Here is a 19,560-nt window from a genome sequence, read left to right on the forward strand (position 1 = left end):
AAGCCCCCCATCCAAATAATGACTATCATCAGTGCAGGTAAGAAAAAAAAATAATTTTCATTTTTATCATTTACAATACTGTCTTATTTATTTTATAGTACAGTACATTGCTTATTGCTTTCATTTTATGGGTCAATGGTTAGAGAGTAAAACTCATGTTAAATTGCTGTTTTAGGGGTTGCTTTTAAAAGTCCGGAACAGATGAGTCCGTTTTGCATTACTTTCTATGGAAAAGCGTGCCTGGGTTTTGGAACGCTTTGGTTTTGGAACAGATTAAGTTTGAGAACCAAGGTACCAGTGTACAAGGCAAGGTGTTCCCAGAGGTAAATTCATGGATACGGACTCACCTGGCCACTGTCCTTCCCTGCAGGCTTAATGTTTGCTTTCAGGGCAACAGGAAAATTGCAGGCACACCCACCCCCAGAAGCTGTGGATTATTATTATTATCTTGGTCCTTTCCTAATCTCCTTCCTGCAAAGCCTGCCGAGCCCGCAGAGGGCAGGCAACTGCTGACGTCCTCCAGGACAGACCCCGATGACAATAACCCGCAACGCAAAGACCCTCGGCTCACTCACCTGCGGGGGGCTTCGGTGTACGGGCAGGGGCAGGGGCGGCAGGCGGTGGGCGTGCCCTTGGTGGCGTCTCCAAAGAAACCCGGCTTACATTTGTTGCACTGGGGCCCTTCGGTGTGGTGCTGACAGTTCTGTGGGGCAGGGGGAGAAGTGGAAGAGACAAAAGGAAGAGGGAGGTGAAGGGCAGGGCGCAGTTTTCCCCAAATCCCTCCCCCCGCCAACCAACTTCGAGCCCCTCCTCCAGCGGCCGTCGCCCCCCCCGCCACCCGTTGGCAAGCTTACCAGGCAGTAGCCAGAGAACGGGCCGCAGGTGCTGGAGTGCCCGTTGCAGTTGCAGCCAGAGCACGTGCCCAGGTACGGCCCGCCAGGCACTCGCTTGAAATGGGCCTCGCAGCGTTCGCAGGAGAGGCCGGTGTACCCAGCGGGGCACCTGCAGAGAAATGAGCAGAAGGTGAAGACAGCAGCAGAGAGAGGCAGGTTTATGGGCTGCAGTAAGGACACTGCTGACTCTCTGTAAGGCAGGTCGCAGAGGCAACAAACAATACTGAGCTATGGATGGGGTGAGGATCTAACTTGTGACTCAGATCCTAATGTCAGCAGGTTAATTTCAGTGGGGCTACCTTTGAAGGTGACCCAGAAACTACAACTACAGTGGTGCCCCGCAAGACAAATGCCTCGTAAGACGAAAAACTCGCTAGACGAAAGAGTTTTTCGTTTTTCGATGTGCTTCGCAAGACGAATTTCCCTATGGGCTTGCTTCGCAAGACGAAAACGTCTTGCAAGTTTGTTTCCTTTTTCGTAAAACCGTTAATACCCAGCGTGCATTGCTTGAAGAGGTGCAGTTGCGACTTGAACTTCGAGGAGCAACACATAGCACGCGGTGTGGTAGCCTTTTTTGAGGTTTTTGAGGACTTTGGTGCTTTTTGAAGCTTTTCCAAAACTTCTTTTGCATCCATTTGGTAAGTTAAACTTTTAAAACTTTTTTGGGTTTTTTTGGATTTTGGGTTGGGGTGTTTGGAATTCAAGGACTTGGTGTTGGGGAGAGGTTTGCAAGAATCTGGGAGCTTGTATGGTTTTTTTCTGCATTTTTATGATTTTCTGTGACCATTGGGCCCTGTGGGTTTTTTTAAAAAAATTTCTGGGTTTGAATTTCTGTGTGGTGGCTGGCTGGGGGAACAGTTGGGGAGAGGTTTGCAAGAATCTGGGAGCTTGTGTGGTTTTTTTCTGCATTTTTATGATTTTCTGTGACCATTGGGCCATGTGGGTTTTTTTTTAAATTTTCTGGGTTTGAATTTTTGTGTGGTGGCTGGCTAGGGGAACAGTTGAGGAGAGGTTTGCAAGAATCTGGGAGCTTGTGTGGGTTTTTTCTGCATTTTTATGATTTTCTGTGACCATTGGGCCATGTGGGTTTTTTTTGAAAATTTTCTGGGTTTGAATTTCTGTGTGGTGGCTGGCTAGGGGAACAGTTGGGGAGGGGTTTGCAACAGTTGGGGAGGGGCCGGGGGGACAGTTGGGGAGGGGTTTGCAACAGTTGGGGAGGGGTTTGCAATTTCTGTGTGGTGGGTGGGTGGCTGGGGGAACAAGTTGAGGTTTTTTAAGACTTTGGTGATTTTTAAAGCTTTCCCAAAACTTCTTTTGCAGCCATTTGAGGATTTTGAAGACTTTGGTGATTTGCAGCCATTTCGTAAGTGAAACTTTTTAAACTTTTTTTGGGGGGGTTGGATTTTGGGTTGGGGTGTTTGGAACTCAAGGACTTGGTTCTGGGTTTGATTTTCTGTGTGGTGGGTGGCTGGGTGCTTTTGAATTTTTTGGAAGTGAAGCACTGATTTTTTTTTTCTTTTTCTGAGTTTACGAAGGAGCTGTGCTGCCATGGGACCCAAGAAGACTGCTGCTGCAGAGGCCGGCGAGAGGAAGAAGGAGAAGGTGACGCTGGAAATGAAGAAGGAGATCATCCGGAAGCACGGCGGTGGAATGCGTGTGACAGACCTCGCCAGGGAGTACGGCAGGAATCCATCGACCATCGGGACCATCCTGAAGATGAGGGAGAAGATCCTTGCGACGGATGCAGCCAAGGGAGTCACCAGGATCGTGAAGAACCGCCCAGCTGTTCTGGAAGAGGTCAAGAAGTTGCTGCTCATCTGGTTAGAAGAGAAGCAGCGTGCAGGGGACACAGTGACTGAGGCCGTCATTTGTGAGAAGGCCAAGGCCTTGCACGCAGACCTCGTCCGGGAACAGCCAGGAACCTCAGGCGAGCCAGAAGTCTTCAAGGCAAGCAGAGGTTGGTTTGACCGGTTCAAGACAAGATCTGGAATCCACAGCGTGGTCAGGCATGGAGAGGCTGCCAGTTCTGATGTTCCTACGGCTGAAGACTTTGCAGCGGAGTTCCTGGAGGTTGTGAAGACGGAGGGCTACGTTCCACAGCAGGTCTTCAACTGCGACGAGACCGGGCTGTTTTGGAAAAGGATGCCCAAAAGGACTTTCATCACTCAGGAGGAGGCCAAGTTGCCTGGCCACAAGCCCATGAAGGACCGTCTGACCCTGCTCTTCTGTGCCAACGCAAGCGGCGACCTGAAGATCAAGCCCCTGCTGGTGTACCACTCGGAGAACCCACGGGCCTTCAAGAAACACAAGGTCAACAAGGAGCAGCTGAGTGTCATGTGGCGATCCAATAGCAAGGCTTGGGTCACACGTGTGCTGTTTGTGGACTGGGTCAATCTTGCTTTGGGCCCTGCTGTCAAACAGTACCTGCTGGACAACGACCTGCCGCTGATAGCTTTGCTTCTGATGGACAATGCTCCTGCTCATCCTAAAGGCCTTGAGGAGGACTTGTTGGAGGAGTTCAGCTTCATCAGCATCATGTTCCTGCCGCCTAACACCACGCCACTGCTCCAGCTGATGGAATTTCAAAAAACTCTACACCAAGGAGCTTTTCAGGCGATGCTTCGAGGTGACTGACTGCACCACCATCACCCTGCGGGAATTCTGGAAGGACCACTTCGACATCGTCACCTGCTTGAAGATGATCACCACGGCCTGGAATGGGATCAGCCAGAGAAATTTGAATTGCGCTTGGCGCAGCCTGTGGCCGGACTGTGTGGCACCAAGTGACTCTGATGCACCAGAGTCAACAGTGGTGCAGGACATTGTTGCCTTGGGGAGGACCATGGGCCTGGAGGTCACAGAGGAGGACGTCAGCGAGCTGGTGGAGGAGCACGACCACGAGCTGACCACCCAGGAGCTGGTCAAACTGCAGGCAGAGGCTGCGCAGGAGCAGGCCTCGCTGGAAGAGGAGGAAGCAACTGAGGAACGGCTGCCCTCCAAAGAACAAGGGACATTTGCCAGAAGTGGAAGGATGTGCAGGCTTTTGCACAGCGGCACCAGCAGCACCACCCTAACAAGCACATGATACATGACCTTGCGAACACTTTTGATACGACGGTCATGTTGCCTTTCAGGGAGGTGCTGAAAAGGCGGATGAAGCAGCAGACCATGGACAGGTTCTTCAGCAAGAAGCAAAGAGTGGAAGAGGAACCTTCTTCGAGTGGTCCCCCAGAGTCTTAGAAAATGTACGGTACACTTTGTTGATTTTTAAATGTTTTTCTGTCATGTTTAGAAACTTAATTTATTGTTCCTTCAATTTTTGAACTGCTCTTTACAGTATGTGTGACTTTAAAGAGCACTTAATAAACTCTTGTTGTACCAAATTTGGCTTTGTTTGGACTTTTTTTGACCATAGGAACGCATTAATTGAATTTCAATGCATTCCTATGGGATTTCGTGCTTCGCAAGACGAAGAATTCGCTAGACGAAAAAGCTCGCAGAACGAATTAATTTCGTCTTGCGAGGCACCACTGTAATCCAGAATGTGGCAGCAAGATTGGTGACTGCGAGTGGCCACCAAGAGCATATAACACCGGTCCTGAAAAACCTACTTTGGCTCCCATTACGTTTCCGGGCACAATTCAAAGTGTTGGTGCTGACCTTGAAAGCCCTAAATGGCCTCAGCCCAGTATACCTTAAGGAGCATCTCCACCCCCATCGTTCAGCCTGAGGTTCAGCACTGAGGGCCTTTTGGTGGTTCCCTCAATGCGAGAAGTGAGGTTACAGGGAACCAGGCAGAGGGCTTTCTAGGTAGTGGCGCCCGCCCTGTGGAACGCCCTCCCATCGCATGCCAAGGAAATAAACAACTACCTGAATTTTAGAAAACATCTGAAGGCAGCCCTGCTTAGGGACGTTTTTAATGTTTGATGTTTTATTGTGCTTTTAATTGGAGACACTGGCCACATGACCTGGAAGCTGTACACCGGCTCCCTCGGCCAATAAAGCGAGATGAGCACCGCAACCCCAGAGTTGTCCACGACTGGACCTAACAGTCAGGGGTCCCTTTACCTAATACAGTGGTACCTTGGGTTAAATAATTCGTTCCGGAGGTCCGTTCTTAACCTGAAACTGTTCTTAACCTGAAGCACCACTTTAGCTAATGGGGCCTCCCGCTGCCGCCGCACTACCGGAGCACGATTTCTGTTCTCATCCTGAAGCAAAGTTCTTAACCCGAGGTACTATTTCTGGGTTAGCGAAGTCTGTAACCTGAAGCATCTGTAACCTGAAGCATCTGTAACCCGAGGTATCATGTATTCTGTTGGGAGCCACCCAGAGTGGCTGGGGAAACCCAGCCAGATGGGCTGGGTAGAAATAAATTATTATTATTATTATTATTATTATTATTATTATTATTATTATTGGCCTCCTCTGAGCAGGACTAATTTGGACACAATCCACAGGCGCAGGGTCGCAGCAGGCTGGCTCAAGCCCCCCCTTCCCTGCCCAGAACCACCCTGGATGTCAGCAGCTGCCCCCATCGCTGGCACACCTGCATTCCTCCACGCCATGCGCCAGGCCCAAGCCGGTGACCTCCGTGGTGGTTGTGTCCATGACGATGTCGCTCAGCCCCACACTGGCCATCCGGTTGTCATAGACGGTCTGGATCATAACCGCCTCCAGGTTCTGGAGGGTGAGCAGCAGTTCCTCGCGGCTGACGGAGGCTCCCGACTCCTTCTCCCAGTGCTCCTGCAGAGGGGAACACCCGGCAGGTGAAGAAATGGCTAAGCAAAAGGTGCAGGAGAAATCCCCTTATTGCATTGGCTGCCCCAAGAGCGCTTGCGAAGAAGGCCACAAATCTTGTGACTGTCAATGTTTTAAAGAAATGGGCTATTACAAAAACCCAACACATACCACTTCACATTATAAAAATCTATATGGGAAGCTTGAGGTGAGACCCTTTTTGGAGTACAGTGGACCATCTGGATACAAATTTAATTTGTTCCAGGGGGTCCGTCTGCACCCTGAAAAATCCACATCCAGAGGTACCGCTTCTGGACACTTCTGGTTTTGCTGCTGATTTTGCAACCCAAAGTTTACGTTGCTCGAGAGTAACGTAACCTGAGGGTCTACTGTATTTGAAGAACAGCTAGGGTCAAATGAAAACTGAATTATGAATTACGAGCGGCGGAATGAAGTACCATCATCTAAAGCGGCAGGTATAAGGTGGGAATAAAAACAAGATGGAAATAAAGGTGGGAACTCAAAATTCAAAGAAAAACAAAGAAGCAAACTTGCAAAACCTGAGAAAATCAATAATAAATGATGTCTATACGAAAGGAAAAAACCAATAAAAGTATAAAATAAATAAGGGTAATGTTGCTTCTACCCACCCAACCCAGCTTGGCTCACTTCTTTGAGTCACCTTTTTTTTTTTTTAAATCCCCTTAGCCAAAGACTGCCCCAGGATCATCATACTTACATCATAGAAGGTGGTCTACAGCAGAAATCCTGTCTGCCAGGATACCCGATAATGGTTGCTGATAGCATTATGGGCAGCCTGGCCATTCTTTTTTTTAAAATGAATTTTATTAGTATTTTCCACACAACAACAAGAACAACACGAAAGATATCAAAAAATAACAATACACAACACACAAAAATCAACATTTGAAAATTAAAAAACAACAAAAAAACAAATCCATATCTTACAAGTTAATATTATAAACACTAAAACAACAACAACAAAACATTGAGTCACCTCACAGTTCAATGTGATGTGGCAGTTATGAGTATTTGCCTCTGAGGGGCAGAGTGAGATCTGGATTCAAATCCTTGCTCAGGCAAGAATTTTGTGCTGGGCAGAGCCCGCTCTCTCCCCACCCCAGAACCCAGCCTACTTCGCAGGGGTGTTGAGAGGAGCGTTCAGCCTCAGCAGGACGGAACAAGCCCTCCCCATTCCAGTCGCACTCACCTCAGTGAACTGGACCTGGCGCTGGTTCACCACCGAGGGCTGGGTGGGCACCTGCACACGGTAGATCAGCTTCTGCCCGTTCCCCACAATCACGACGTTGGGTTTCTGCACAGGCTCCGATTGGCCCCTGGCCAGGCCGTAGCGCACCTTGAAGCGCAGGAAACCTCCATAGGAGTCCACCTGCAGGCAAAGTAGAGAGGGAGGGGAAGTCAGGAGGGGGCAACCCAAACGTAGACCCTGACCCTCCAACCCACCCCCATAAATCCATGTGCCCATTCAGCAGAAATGTGAGCTGGGAACCTTCCTTGGATGACTGCAGGGTTGAGGAGGGAGAGAAAGTTAAACCCTGAAAGGAGGGAGCCATAATCATAGGGACAGAACTACCTAAATCGTATAGAACTTGATTCATGTATGCTTACACAGCAGCAAGAATGTTACTCGCGCCAAAATGGGAAAGAATAGAAGTCTCAGCAAAGGAAGAATGGATACAAAAACTTATCTGAAGAAAATGTTCCAATTAATATTTGTTAAAAAAACCTGAAGCATTTTTGTTAGGGATTTTAGGGAAAGACCTGCCAAGGAAATTTAAGAATATCTTCATGTATGCAACAACGGCGGCAAGAGTCTTAATAGCACAAGGTTGGAAGAATGAAGAAACCCCGACTAAAGAACTATGGCAAGAGAAGCTGATGCACTATGCGGAATTGGCAAAACTGACATATAAACTATGTGATAAGGACAACTGTGACTTTAAAGAAGAGAACCTTTTACAAAGTATTTAAAGAAACAACAAAATGAACTGGACTCCTTGGCAGGTTTTGAATAAACATTCACAAATTTATGGTTAATAACATATAGACAGATAGGTTAAGGATTTTTACAATTTTATAATATGCAGAGAACTATAAGTATGGAAAAAACAGGGGGAGGTGCTGAGTGAAGTCTGGGGGGGATTGGGAGGGTGGGGAAATGAGGATGATATGTTTTATTGATAAAATGTTATGTTGTAATTCCTAATAAAAAAATTATTAAAAAAAGATACAAAAACCTATGGAATAAGGGATTTATGAAAAGGCAAAACGAACCATGGAAAGAGAAGAAAGGTAGTCATTGATATTTTAGGAATGTTTAAGCGAGTATTTTAAATTGCAAAACAGGAAATTTAATGAAAATTGTAAAAAGAAAGAAAGAGCGAGGCTAGAACTGGAGGACATCTCATGAAGCTACTTGCTGGTTTCCCACAGGCAATTGTTCGGCCACAGTGAGCAAAGGAGGACGGATTGGATGGGCCAGTGGTCGGATCCAGCACGCTCTCCTTACATTCCTAATCTGCAGATTATGGTTCATCACCTCCCTTTTACCTTTACTGTTGTTAGCTGCTCTGAGCCCGGCTTCGGCTGGGGAGGGCGGGATAGAAATAAAATTTTATTATTTTAATATTATTATTCCCACTCTCTGCAGACACCCATCGTACCTTCCTAGCCTCCTCCTTGCTTCCACCCCGCCCCAGCACTGCTGTTATCAAAAAGGGCTGCTGCTTGGCAGGACACCTGCTTGGCATGCAGAAGGTCCCAGCTTCAATGCCTAGAAGCATCTTCAGCTAGGGGTTGGGAATGCTCCCTTTTCTGAAACCCTGAAGGGCCACACCTGACAGTCAGTGTGAGAAGGGTCATTTTTCCGACTTGAGAAAAGGCAGCTAAGCTTAAGGCTAGCAGAAAGTCCAGAAGGAGGATTATTATCAATTTATGACGGGGTGGAAGGTTCGTAGGCTATGAAGGACTTGCTCACAAATGGCAGCTGCACAAATTATGATAGCTAGGAAGTGGAAAGAGCTAGTTGAATATTATTATTATTATTATTATTATTATTATTATTATTATTATTATTTATACCCCACCCATCTGTCTGGGTTTCCCCAGCTACTCTGGGTGGCTCTCAACAGAATATTAAACTACAATAGTGTATTAAACATTAAAAACTTCCCTAAACAGGGCTGCCTTCAAATGTCTTCTAAAAGTCTGGTAGTTGTTTTTCTTTTTGACATCTGGTGGAATATAAAGTGGAAGAACGGTATAAAGAGGTGTGGGATGTAGCTATTAATGAAAATTTGACACGTGCTAATAAGGTAAGACGGGAAATAGGCAGGAGAAATGATTTTGAGGAGATATGGAGGGTGTACAGTGGTACCTCAGGATGCGAACGGGATCCGTTCCAGAGCCCCGTTCGCATCCCAAACAGAATGTAAGGCGCGATAGAGCATCTGCGCGTGCGCGGATCGCATTTCGCCGCTTCCACGCATGCCCGTGACGTCGTTTTGACCGTCTGCGCATGTGCGAGCGGCGAAACGTAGAAGTAACACGCTCCATTACTTCCGGGTCGCCGTGGAGCACAACCCAAAAGTGCTCAACCTGAAGTGTATTTATCCCGAGGTATAACTGTACCGTGGTACCACAGGTTAAATACTTAATTCTTTCCGGAGGTCCGTTCTTAACCTGAAACTGTTCTTAACCTGAAGCACCACTTTAGTTAATGGGGCCTCCTGCTGCTGCCGCATCGCCGGAGCACGATTTCTGTTCTCATCCTGAAGCAAAGTTCTTAACCCAAGGTAATATTTCAGGGTTAGCGAAGTCTGTAACCTGAAGCGTATGTAACTTGAAGCGTATGTAACCCGAGGTACCACTGTACTGTTAAAACAGAAAGGGGTCAAACCATCGCAAGAGGTGTTGAAATTTAGGGAGGTTGGATAGTTACAACGGAATGGTCTCAGTGGCGGGGCGCACATTTTTATTCTTATGTATTTATTTATGATTATTACCGTATTTTTCGCTCTATAACACGCACCCGACCATAACACGCACATAGTTTTTAGAGGAGGAAAATCCGTAGGCATGCCACCCATAGGCATTCCCTCCATAACATGCACAGACATTTCCCCTTACTTTTTAGGAGGAAAAAAGTGAGTGTTATGGTGCAAAAAATACGGTACTTTGTCAAATGAATAAATGAATAAATTGTTCTTGTGGTTTAGTCGTTTAGTCATGTCCGTCGCTTCGTGACCCCATATGAGTACATAAATAAATATAAAAAAAGGACAGAATCCCTGGAGAAGGGTATAAGACATAAGCTCTGAGCCCCTCTCCCCCACCCCGTGGTTTAGCTTAGTTACATGGTTAGATACTTACAATGGAATGGTCTCGGGGGTGAGGTGCACATTTTTATTCTTATTTATGTATGATTATTACTTTGTCAAAATAAAACAACAACAACAATAAAACAAATACAAAAAAGACAAGAAAAGGCAGCTAAACTGGCCTATCGTTCAGCGCCTTGAGGACTCGAACTCGCTTCCCTCACCTTGTTCCCCAGGAACTGTCCGGGGAGCATCCAGAAAGAGTCGTGTACCAGGAAACGGCGGGAGAGATCGACCAGCTGGAACTCCTGCAATCCGGGGTCAATCTGCAGCTGGGTCGAGGAGAGGGGCGGTGTTCCAGGCTGAGAGGGGGTCGTCACATTCACCCCTGGGGAAAGCGACACGGGAATGGTGTGATAAGAATTTTAAGGTCTCAGATATATATTAAATGTTCATAAATGTACCAACCGAGCACATACACAGATCAGCACAGGAAGACAAACCTGAAACCATTTTGATTCCCAAACTGACCAAACGTTTTCTCTGCAAGGTCAAAGGAAAATGGAAAAGCCTCCCCATTGTCTTTTCCTTCACAAATCCTGTCTTAATGGCACATTTAAAATATGAATAGGGTGTGAGTCTGTGACCTTGATCAGGAACTAAGTACTTATCATTACAAAAGACTGGCCAGGCTCCCTAGGCAATCCAGTCAAGTGACCATTAAACAGGTAACCTGGCAGACAGGAGGTAAACAAAGCACTCAGATTTTTGCTGTAGACCGCCCTTTGTGATGTAGGTATGATGTATCTGGGGTGGTGGTCTTGAGCTACACCCCTTCTGTGTGAGGGGAGGACCCTGTTGCAACAGTTGAATAAAGATCAGGCTTACTAGCTGCTTTGCTTCTCAATATTCTCTGGTTGGCTTCTATTATTTACTGCTACCAATAGGGAACCTATGTAAGGACTCTATATGGGCTCTTAGATACCCCATAAGGGAAAAAGGGCAGATTGATTTTGTTTACAACAATGGCAGGGGCCTGTCGCAGGGCACCTGGTTGGCCTATGTGAGGCCAGGACACTGGGCAAATTGGGCCCTCTGGGGCCCAATCCAGCAGGGCTCTTCAGAGGCCCATTAATGCCACCGGGTATTCTCCAAGGAAAACTTAGTGGAAGACCACCTCAAAACCCAAAGCCCTCCTCCCCCCCTTCCCCTGTTATAAGAATTCTAAAGTCCCAAGTGGGACGCGGGTGGCGCTGTGGGTTAAACCACAGAGCCTAGGGCTTGCCGATCAGAAGGTGGGGGGTTTGAATCCCTGCCAGAGGGTGAGCTCCCGTTGCTCGGTCCCTGCTCCTGCCAACCTGGCAGTTCGAAAGCACGTCAAAGTGCAAGTAGATAAATAGGTACCGCTCCGGCGGGAAGGTAAACGGCATTTCCGTGCACTGCTCTGGTTCACCAGAAGCGGCTTAGTCATGCTGGCCACATGACCCGGAAGCTGTACGCTGGCTCCCTCGGCCAATAAAGCGAGATGAGCGCTACAGCCCCAGAGTTGTCCGCGACTGGACCTAATGGTCAGGGGTCCCTTTACCTTTACTTTAAGGTCCCAAATATACAATAAGCATTCATAAATGTACAAGGCAAACACATACATAAGTATATAAACCACGTGTCTGAAATAGAACAGGAGAGCAATCCTGAAGTCATTTTGACTCTCTCAAATTGACCTCAAATATTTCTCTGCAAGGAGGAAGGAAATGGAATAGCCTCTCCCTTGTCTTTTGCTTACCTGTCTTAAGGGTGTGTGAATAGGGTGAGCCTGTGAACTGGATTCAGGAATTAAAAGTATTTACCATTGCAAACGTAAGGCCAGGCTGCTCAATTAAAGCAATCAGTGACCAATAACAGATATCCTGGCAAACAGGATTTCTGCTGGAGACTGCTTCTTGTGATGTATTTCTGCTGTAGACCACCCCCTTCTGTGATGTATGTATGATGTTTTGGGGGGTGGTCTTGTGCTACAGGGTGGGCAGTTTCAAAAGTCTATATAAGGGTTTGCACGCCATTGTTCTGGGTTCCTCCTGCCTCCTGCATGTGGTGAGGACCCTGTTGCAACAGTTGAATAAAGATCAGGCTTACTAGCTGCTTTGCTTCTCAATATTCTCTGGTTGGCCTCTGTTATTTTCTCCTACCGATAGGGAACCCACTGAAGGACTCTATCCGGGCTCTTGGGTACCCCATAAGGGAAAAGGAGCTGTTTTTTCTTATAACACCCCCAACCCACTTACCTTTGAAGTTGTCGGGTGTGTCGAAGCGAAGGCGGATCTGGTTGCGGTGCCGGCTAGTGCCACGGCAAGATTTGGTGATGCCAAAACAAAAGCAGGGGAAACACTGGGAGGTTTCCTCGTTGTGGAAGTGTCCTTCTGGGCAAGGTCCTGGGGTGGGGGGCGAAAGAGGAGGCTGTCAGGGATCCAGGGTGATGGATGGACATGCCAGCAGGTTTTTTAAAAAAGATTTCACTGATGTAAATCAAACAAATCAATACAGCAGCACAGTATATGCAGGAGAGACATAAAATTTGGTTGGGACGGTATTAAAGGCCAGTAGGAAAATGTTCTGTCAAGAGGGAGTCCTGTGCATCTGTTTGTTGCATGTACACTAGTGGCCAAAATTGTGGAAACCTTTTGGGAAAAGTGTTGTCAGGGAACTGCCATCAGCACTGGAGGGGGAGAGCAAAAGCCAGGGGGATTCCAGAGAGCGTCCAGGGATCGGGAGAAGCAGCCCATCTTCTGGGGAAGAGAATCAGCGTAGCACCAGTGGAGAAGGGGGGCGGCTGGGGGAAGTGGCGAGGCGCTCCCACGACTCCTTGCCTGGCACCAGCGGGGAGAGTAGGGGTCCGTTGCCCATGCCCTCCCTGTGCAGAAAGCTTCCGCGCAGAGAGGGTAGGCGGAGACTATGCGTCAAAGAACTTATTCGCTGGAAGAAGTTTAAGAAACGCCCACTGACGGATTCTGCCAGCGACTGAGTCAGCCACGGGTGAGTGGCTGTCCGGACAGAAAAAGGTTCACTTTGGCAACCCAGCCAGGTGTTTGCACCCAGCCGGGGAGATAGGTACCTGCTTACGCACGAGCAACCCCTAGAACCATTACAAGTGTATTTTCGAGGTTTGATGGCTCATAACACCGCTTTCTTTTGGAGTAATACCATAAAATTATGTGTCAATGGAAAGATTTAATGAAGAATGTAATGCAACAAGGTTTGTTCAATTATCTATATTCTGTCAAAAGCTATAACCAAATAACCAGAAAAGGAGTGTTTAGAGAGTGCCAATCATTAAATTATCATTTCCACTGCTATATAATTTTATGGTATTTCATAGATCTGTAGGCTTGGAAGGGGCCTCAAAGGTAATCTAATCTAATCCCCTGCAATGCAGGAAAAATTTGCAGGGCTCAAACCCACAACCCTGAGATTAAGAATCTTGTGATGGAGGTTCTGGCAGCCAGCAGCATCTATGTCAAGAGCCTCTGAGAGTGTAAGCCTTTCACAAGAACATTAAGAGCTTGCTGGATCAGGCCAATGACCCAGTCTCCTGTTCACACAGGACCCGAGTGCGAGAGCAACGCCTGCGGTTTCCGGCACAAGAGATTCGCCCAACTCTGTAAGCAGAGCAGAGCCCTCTCCTCTGTGAATTTCTCCAGTCCTCTTTTAAAGCCACAGGTTAACTACGCGCTGTGTATAAGTCCCAACAAGAGAAGAATGGCAGATTAAGATGATTATGCCAAAATAGCCAAAATGACCGGAAGAATCAGAAATCAGGAGGACCAAAATTGTAATAAGGAACAGGAAATTTTATAATCTATCTTAAACAGCTAAAATCGATATTATGATTGGAACAACACTTGTAGTTTAATGGTGAATTTTGGACACAATGGAGATGTAAAAGATTTGGATTATCATAAAAGATGCAGGAGGAAATGATTAATAATAGGACCCACAAAGGGGAGGAGAGAAGTCCAGGAAGAAGAAGAAGAGAAGGAGGTGAGTGGGGCTGAGAGACTTCAGAGAAGTGTGACTGGCCCAAGGTCACCCAGCAGCTGCATGTGGAGGAGCGGGGAATTGAACCCAGTTCACCAGATTACGAGTCTACAGCTCTTAACCACTACACCACACTGGAATCTTTGAATTCCTTGGAATTTTGTTTTTATGTTGTTTGTTGGATATGTGATTATAAAATTTTAATCTGAAAAACCAAATAAATATTTTTAAAAACACACACACAAAAAAAGAACTACGTGCTGTTTAAAGAAATACTTCAACAGATATGCTAATTAGATGGATAGATCAGCACCTGCCCAAACGGTCCCCACCCCGCCTTTCCCGCCCCTCTGGCTTACCTCGTCCAGGTGTGAGGCTCAACACTCCATCAGGGATGCCAAAAACCATCCCGCGGGCGTTGATGGCCTCGCAGGTGTAAGCTCCCTGGTCGGCCTCTTTGACGTCTTCAATAACCAGTGTCCCCCGCCCGTTCTTGCTGGTGATGGACACCCTGTGGTCGTAAGGGGCAGAGTCAGCATCCCCAAGCCCAGGTGGTGGGAGAAAAAGGTGGGGGGGGATGGAGACACACCTGGGCCACCGGCGGCTTACCTGCGGCTGCTGGGGATGTGGCCCCAGTTTAGCCTCCAGGTGATGATGGGGGTGGGGACGCCCACGGCCACACAGGTGAAGCGGACCGTCTCTCCGGGGGCGGCCTGGATGGATTCCTCAGGGGGCGTGATCACCTGGGGAGGGGCTAGACAGGGAGACGAATCATAGAGTTAGAAGGGGACCAAAGTATCATCTAGTCCAGCTTCTTGCAAGGCAGGAATCGCAAAAGAAAGGGGGGGATCATCTCTCTCGTGCTCTCCTTCCACCTCAACCATGAAATCCGCAAGTGGAAATGCCTACCCAGCAGTGGCCTAACGGTCAGCATGACAGACTAGGGCCTGGGAGACCAGGGTTCGAATCCCCACTTGAACACAAAGCTCACTGGGTGCCCTAGGGGGACAGTCACTGCCTCTTAAGTCTATCTTACCCCGCAGGGTTGCAGTGTGGATTAAATGAGAATCATGCACACCAACACCACCTTGAGCTCCTTGGAGGGGGGATATAAACACGATAAAATATTGGCTGGGATTGTAGCATTAAGCTCTGAAAGGATTCTAGTATTTGATTGCTGTACTGAGCTGCAATTTTGCAATTTGGCTGTGAGCCACTTTGGAATCCGCCTCTACGCAGTTCCATCCTTATTTCAGACATTGTGATATATTGATATAGGTCCATATAGTTAAAGCTATGGTTTTCCCAGTAGTGATGTATGGAAGCTCACTGCAAGGACAGCTCCTGAAGCTGAGGCTCCAGTACTTTGGCCACCTCATGAGAAGAGAAGACTCCCTGGAAAAGACCTTGATGTTGGGAAAGATGGAGGGCACAAGGAGAAGGGGATGACAGAGGACGAGATGGTTGGACAGTGTTCTCGAAGCTACCAGCATGAGTTTGACCAAACTGCGGGAGGCAGTGGAGGACAGAAGTGCCTGGCGTGCTCTGGTCCATGGGGTCAAGAAGAGTCGGACACGACTAAACGACTAAACAACAACAACATAGGGCACCGCCATCGGTGGTTTACCCTTCCATGGACTCCCTGCAGGCAGGCAGGAGTCAAGATACAGCCTGGCTTCACCCCAATGCCTAAGCCAAACCACTCACATCTGTAACCAATAAAATTGTGGCCTATTTGAAGCCATAAACAAAATATTCCGTGTCAGGGTCATTTATTGTTCTCCTGGGAACTTTGTGGGTCGCACAATGCCTTGGGACGCAAATCATATTCAAAGTCCACTTTGTTGGAGGGGGGGGGCTGAACTCTTCCCACTCCATCTTGCTCTCCATCCCCTGCCACCCCGAACTCACTGCAGCCAATCTCGTCGGAGCGATCTGCACAATCCGTCTCGTCGTCGCACTGGTAGCTGGCCGGGATGCAGGTGCGTGTGGACACGCAGACGAACTGGTCTGGAGCGCAGGTGTCCCCAGGTCCCTTGGTAGCTGCGGAGAGGACAAGAGCATTAGCGAAGCAGCCTGGGGTGAAGAAACGGGCTCACCAGCTTGATATTGCTTTAGTGTGGCAGCACCTACACTGCAGAACTCCCCGCCTCTTGACCGTCAGGCAGGTGCCTTCACTGTACAGTGGTACCTTGGTTCTCAAACGCCTTGGTCCTCAAACAACTTGGAACCCAAACACTGCAAACCCGGTAGTAAGTGTTCCAGTTTGCAAACTTTCTCCGGAAGCCAAACGTGCTCCGTTTTGAGTGCCACACTTCCAATTTGAGTGTTACGCGGAGGTCTGTTTTTGCTATTTATTTTGTGTTTTTGTGGCTCTTTTTTTTTTGTTTTTTTGACTGTGTGGAACCCAGTTCAGCTACTGATTGATTTATTGTGTGACTGCAGTACATTGTTTATTGCTTTCATTTTATGGATCAATGGTTTCGTTAGATAGTAAAATTCATGTTAAATGGCTGTTTCTGGGGTTGTTTTTACAAGTCTGGAACGGATTAATCTGTTTTGCATTACTTTCTATGGGGAAGCGTGCCTTGGTTTTGCTTTGGTTTTGGAAAGGACTTTCGGAATGGATTAAGTTTGAGAACCAAGGTTCCACTGTACACTTCTCGGCACCTACTGAAACAGTTTCCCAATGGAGCAGAAAAGACTATTTATGTACGTGACCTTGGCTGCTCGGATGTTATTGGCCCAGAGATGCAAAGAATATAAAGTCCCGACCAGAGAAGAATGGCAGATCAACTTGATGGATTAGGCCGAAAAGGCAAAAATGACCAGAAGAATCAGAAACCAGGAAGGCCAAAAATTTAATAAGTAATGGGGAGAATTTATAACTTATCTTAAAGACTACTGTAAACAGTTAAAATTGTTAGAAGGACTGGAATGGCACCTGTAGTTTAAAGTTTTGATGCCATGTGGATGACTGCATACAAAGCTTCATGTATATGCTTGGCAACTGTTTTAAAAATTTTCAGTAAAGTTGGTAATACATAAAAAATAAACAAAGAAATGGTTCTATCCAATGCTAGCCCAAATGGCCACCTGCCAGTGATTCTTGCATTGCAGCAAGTTGGGCTAAATGACCACTAGGGGTCACTCCCAACCCTACAAATCTATGATTCTATGAATACTGGGGATATACCCGCTGAAGTTACCAGAAGCGCCTAACTTCACCCCATTAATTCCAATGGCCCCCCTCTGCTGCTAGTCCTACTCAGAGTAGACCCACTTATGTTCATTGGGCATGACTAATTTAAAAGGTAAAGGGTAAAGGGAGCCCTGACCATTAGGTCCAGTTGTGACCGACTCTGGGGTTGCGGCGCTCATCTTGCTTTACTGGCCAAGGGAGCCGGCGTACAGCTTCCGGGTCATGTGGCCAGCATGACTAAGCCACTTCTGGCGAACTAGAGCAGCGTACGGAAACGCTGTTTACCTTTCCGCCAAGTGGTACCTATTTATCTACTTGCACTTTGATGTGCTTTCGAACTGCTAGGTTGGCAGGAGCAGGGACCGAGCAACGGGAGCTCACCTCGTGGTGGGGATTTGAACCACCGGCCTTCTGATCGGCAAGTCCTAGGCTCTGTGGTTTAACCCACAGCGCCACCCACGTCCCTTTAGGCCCCATTTATTCCAAGGGGCCTGCTCCAGGGGGAACTTAGCTGGGTTCAATTCAAAGGGCCTCAGTTTTGGTGAGCCACCCGGAGTTTTTGTGTTAAGCCCTGGGACACGGAAACCCGGATGCAAATCGACAAACCGCTGGCGCTCCCAAAACGCTTACGGCAATTCAGCTCGTCCGAGCCGTCTGTGCAGTCGTTGTCCCCGTCGCATCGCCAGAGCTTGAGGGCGCAGTGCCCGTTCCGGCACTTGAATTCGTTGGGCTCACAGGGGCTGGGCGTGCCTGTCCGGGAGACAGAGTGAGAATTCAGAAGCCTGTATTTTGTGGGCCACCACCCACAAAACCCTCCCCATTTGTCAGGGGTTCTTTGAGCTGAAGGGAAGGGCAATATGACCTCCCTAGGGTCGCTTCTAACTCTAAAGATCTAGGACTCGATGTTAAAATAAGTTGAGATTTCTTACTGTTAGCCAGATTCCCAAATATCTAACTTTTTTTTACATATTTTCAAACCAGACATGTTTTCTAACATACTTTTCAACTTATCATTTCTAATGTCATAATAAACAGCAAAGGAGATAGGGGATCAGCTTGTCTTGTTCCTTTTTCTATTGGGCATTTGTCTGAAAGAATATTATTTATTAAAATATTTGTGGATTGATCAGTATACATCCCTTTAATTCCAGCTAGGAAAGAATTCCCTGTTTTCATTTTCTCTACAGTGGTACCTCAGGTTAAGTACTTAATTCATTCCAGAGGTCCGTTCTTAACCTGAAACTGTTCTTAACCTGAAGCACCACTTTAGCTAATGGGGCCTTCTGCTACCACTGCGCTGCCGCTGCACGATTTCTGTTCTCATCCTGAAGCAAAGTTCTTAACCCGAGGTACTATTTCTGGGTTAGCGGAGTCGGTAACCTGAAGCATATGTAACCTGAAGCATATATAACCCGAGGTACTACTGTAATACCTTAATCAAAATGACCAAGAAATATTATCAAAGGCTTTCTCCACATCTAGAAATATTAATGTGGCCTGTTTTTCATTTCTCACTTCCAAATACTCTATTAAGTTAATTACATTTCTTATATTGTCCTTCATTTGTCGGCCTGGTAAGAATCTAGCTTGGTCTCTGTGGACTGACTCAGTTAGCGTCTTTTTTAATCTGTTAGCTAAAATTGTAGCAAATAGTTTATAATCACAGTTCTAGGACTTGATGATCAATCAAGGCCCTACTTTGCCCCACAAAACAGAAGCTGATGCTACATTCCTCTGTGGCCCTGGTAAGCTGTAGCTCAGCGGCAGAACATCTGCTTGGCATGCAGAAGGCCCCAGGTTCAATCCCTGGTAGCATCCCCAGGTGGGGAATACTGATGGGACACTGCTGCCAGTCCGTGTAAAAAGGTAAAGGGACCCCTGACCGTTAAGTCCAGTTGTGGCCGACTCTGGGGTTGCAGCACTCATCTCGCTCTATAGGCCAAGGGAGCCGGCGTACAGCTTCCGGGTCATGTGGCCAGCATGACTAAGCCACTTCTGGCAAACCAGAGCAGCACACAGAAACGCCGTTTACCTTCCCGCCGGAGCGGTACCTATTTATCTACTTGCACTTTGACGTGCTTTCGAACTGCTAGGTTGGCAAGAGCAGGGACCGAGCAACAGGAGCTCACCCCGTGGTGGGGATTCGAACCGCCGACCTTCTGATCGGCAAGTCCTAGACTCTGTGGTTTAACCCACAGCGCCACCCACGTCCCGCCAGTCCGTGTAGCCAGAACGAAATGGTCTGACTCTGTACAAGACTGCTCCCTATATCAATCAGCGCATTTTTCAGCACCACAAAGACTAGAAAATTTGCTTTCAAGCCGCATGGTGG

At 47.5% G+C, this 19,560-nt stretch overlaps 1 protein-coding gene across 7 annotated transcripts in view; it reads right to left on the reverse strand.

Annotated features, from left to right (window-relative positions):
- The window catches only part of HSPG2 (heparan sulfate proteoglycan 2), a 215,202-nt gene that overhangs the window by 116,326 nt on the left and 79,316 nt on the right, over positions 1–19,560 (reverse strand). For all 7 annotated transcript variants that reach the window (XM_053401046.1, XM_053401047.1, XM_053401042.1 and 4 more), the window contains 10 exons: positions 17,859–17,978; positions 15,938–16,069; positions 14,636–14,780; positions 14,386–14,537; positions 12,277–12,423; positions 10,219–10,382; positions 6,865–7,044; positions 5,443–5,639; positions 855–1,002; positions 576–703 (listed from right to left, as the gene is read on the reverse strand). In XM_053401046.1, the coding sequence (XP_053257021.1) occupies positions 576–703; positions 855–1,002; positions 5,443–5,639; positions 6,865–7,044; positions 10,219–10,382; positions 12,277–12,423; positions 14,386–14,537; positions 14,636–14,780; positions 15,938–16,069; positions 17,859–17,978 (1,513 nt within the window). The remainder of the gene's footprint in view (positions 1–575; positions 704–854; positions 1,003–5,442; positions 5,640–6,864; positions 7,045–10,218; positions 10,383–12,276; positions 12,424–14,385; positions 14,538–14,635; positions 14,781–15,937; positions 16,070–17,858; positions 17,979–19,560) is intronic.

Source organism: Podarcis raffonei, chromosome 8 (genome assembly GCF_027172205.1).
Source record: "Podarcis raffonei isolate rPodRaf1 chromosome 8, rPodRaf1.pri, whole genome shotgun sequence".
Classification (NCBI taxonomy): domain Eukaryota; kingdom Metazoa; phylum Chordata; class Lepidosauria; order Squamata; family Lacertidae; genus Podarcis; species Podarcis raffonei.